The sequence below is a fragment of the Austrofundulus limnaeus genome, unplaced genomic scaffold (assembly GCF_001266775.1).
Source record: "Austrofundulus limnaeus strain Quisiro unplaced genomic scaffold, Austrofundulus_limnaeus-1.0 Scaffold153, whole genome shotgun sequence".
NCBI classification, from domain to species: Eukaryota; Metazoa; Chordata; class Actinopteri; order Cyprinodontiformes; family Rivulidae; genus Austrofundulus; species Austrofundulus limnaeus.
In genome coordinates this window covers 110,075-112,794 of record NW_013952555.1, presented here as the reverse complement: position 1 = coordinate 112,794, position 2,720 = coordinate 110,075, and the positions used below count along the sequence as shown (strand labels likewise).

Below are 2,720 nucleotides of genomic sequence, written 5' to 3'. Positions count from 1 at the left end.
TAAAAGCCTGAATTTGCCCGAAACTCTCAGACTGAAGAAGTCTCTTGGAGGAGAGACGAAACGTTTCATTAGAGAAGAACCCGTCCAGAGGACCTATACTATTTTTTTCCTTTGTTTTTTACCTGGATTACTGAGATGCATCAGGACGTTAAACTGTTTAATTTACAAGTTTCTCCTTTAAACCTGTTGTTTATGGTGAAAAGAAAAAATAAAGTGAATTTGTATTTTTGCAACACAGTTGAACCGTTTTCATAATTAAGAGCAGATTGAATCAAATCAAATCAAATCAAATCAAATCATGATTAATCGATTCAGAGAACTGGTCAGGAGTAGGTGCACAACCCACACACTCAGCCCTGCTGCTCATCCCACAAATGCATGTTCCTTACAAATGTGGCCCCATTTAAAAGGGACATTAACAGGCTTTCCAACGTTAAAACTTATTGCTAAAAACAACATTACAACAAAGAACTAATCTACCAAACACTCATTTCTTTACWTTTTRYGCTTCAGTTTATATAGCTCTGATATATTGCAATGTCAAAATTATTACCTAAAAATGTTTTAAAAAGCAGGATTAACCATAATCTGGTTCAGACTGGTTTATATTTGGACTGTTATCCTAAACCTTTTAGATTTGCTCCTTTACTATATTATATTAAAATAACGTGTTTTTCAGTCATAAAGTTGGGTCTGAACTCACACGAGACAAGTTTTCTTGAATAATCTTGTTAAAGTTTGGTTTGATTGGAAAATGATTGCATTTTAATCATTCATGCAGACTAAAACACAAGACCTAAATAATCTTATTACTCTCCTACCAAATGAGACAAGTGATGATGGAAACAAAGATAAAAACAGCAGCAGACGAGCGGCTGAAGACGAAGGTCCTCGTCTGCTTCTGCTGAATCAGGAAGAAGTTTCCAAACATCACAACTTCTGACTGAAAGGAGCAATTTCCATTAATGAGAATGCAGCTGAAGGTTCTGGCAAAGAGAGCACAATAAACCCAGGAGGTGGAGAGAGGGAGAGGTGCTGACTAAGACATCGGCTGGAAGATCGAAGACGATGTGACTCAGTTGAGCAGAAAACAAGCAGTCAGCTGAAACCCTCAGCCGTCAGCCGGCTGCTCACGACCATATTCATGAGCTTCGGCTGTCAGAGAACTCAGACAAACAACAGAAAACTGCTTTGTTGAAAAGACAAGTGGCTTGTTTCTGCTGGGGGGGGGGGGGCAGCTGCCAAAAACCATCCGACGCCCCGACTTTCAGGGATTCATGACCGACACGTGAAGAACACGTCTGCAGGTAGAAACAGGTGTTTCTGCTTACTGCAAATAATGTTTCTTTAGCTTTTTTACAGTAAACATGTTTGTGCTTTTTTATTTTAATCCTTGTTTGTTCGTGCTGGTTGGTGTRTCACAATCAGTAATGTGAGTTTATCTCAACATGTAAATAAAAAAAAATCTCAGATTATTGTCTTTAATTCAGTTTATTTCTCAGATTAAAAAACCCAGAGAGCCATATTCCACAATCATAACCCTGTTTGGACCGAGGCTCGGTCATCTCATCGTGCAGAACCGTTCTGTTGGGTCCAGAGCTGCATGCTGACACAAACACAACGTAAACCCTGCAGCCCACGGTGTGGGAGTCTCACTTTCTTTATTTTATTTTAAATCCAACATGAAAACCTTCCTTCAGCTCTAAGGATGCAGCTCACACTGACTCCTGATGGAAACACTCAAACCAAGACTTAAAGACATGATTTTCACGCTGGATGTGGAGGAAAAGACTTGAACTCATGTATGTTTAACAAACTCACAATTATTACACAACCTGCACTTGTTTTAAGAATAATTTTTCCCACATGTGAACAGAAACATTATGAGCAACAAGGTTGTGGTTTTTCCAACCTCTGATGTGATTAAGAAGATCTGAAAGATTCACAGGAAGTTCATCAGTTGAGTTTCTGTGGATGTGAAGCGATTTGCTCCAACTTTTTAAAACAAACCGAAACTTCTTTAAAAGSCAGAATAATAATAAAAATGAAAAGAAAAAGAAAAGCTTGAAGCATGAACCTGCAGATGTCAGAATAAGAGCTGCTGCAGGTCTGCATCAGAAACTCACCCTGATCCTCTGAGATCACACAGCTCTGCAACATCAGCTGTCCAGTTACACCATCATCATCTTCATCATCATCACACAGGGCAAACAGGAAGTTTAAAACAAAAAGAAAGAATAAGTCAAGCTAAATAACAACAAAGATCAAACTAAAAAGAAAAAAAATACACCAAGAAGAAAAGATGAATAAAAACCAAAAACTGATCCGAGGCAAGAAGCGCTCCAGGAAAGGAAAGAAAAAAAAAACATGAAAACGTTCAATAAATGAAAAGATGCATCAAAAAAAGAGGAGGAAGATAAAGAGGAGGAGACAGCAGAAGGAGAAGTGACCGACCTACCACCGGAGGGGAAAAACCCAGAAACACGCTGCAGAGACGAGACGAACAGAGAGAAGCTCCGCGTGCAGCTCCGGAACCGGGCTGAGGTTCTGTGSAGCCGGAACCACCAGCTGCTGCTGCTGCTGAGCGCAGACTGGACCGAACCACTGAGCCGCAGGACGGAGGGGGGAGGAGGAGTGGTGCCAAATTACGCCTCCGTGCGTAATTTGGCACCACCTGGATTAAAGCGCAGAAATCTCTTAAAGTGACATCACATTATATA

At 40.2% G+C, this 2,720-nt stretch overlaps 2 protein-coding genes across 2 annotated transcripts in view; one reads left to right on the top strand and one right to left on the bottom strand.

Moving 5' to 3' along the window:
• The window catches only part of raly (RALY heterogeneous nuclear ribonucleoprotein), a gene marked incomplete at its 3' end in the record, with an annotated part of 57,731 nt that extends 55,024 nt beyond the window's left edge, over positions 1–2,707 (bottom strand). Inside the window, 2 exon segments of the mRNA XM_014016743.1 lie at positions 2,127–2,186; positions 2,459–2,707. Of these exon segments, the coding sequence (XP_013872197.1) occupies positions 2,127–2,160 (34 nt within the window).
• Positions 1–2,720, top strand: part of LOC106523350 (tripartite motif-containing protein 35) — a 105,312-nt gene that overhangs the window by 22,577 nt on the left and 80,015 nt on the right. The gene's annotated exons all lie outside the window — the stretch shown is intronic.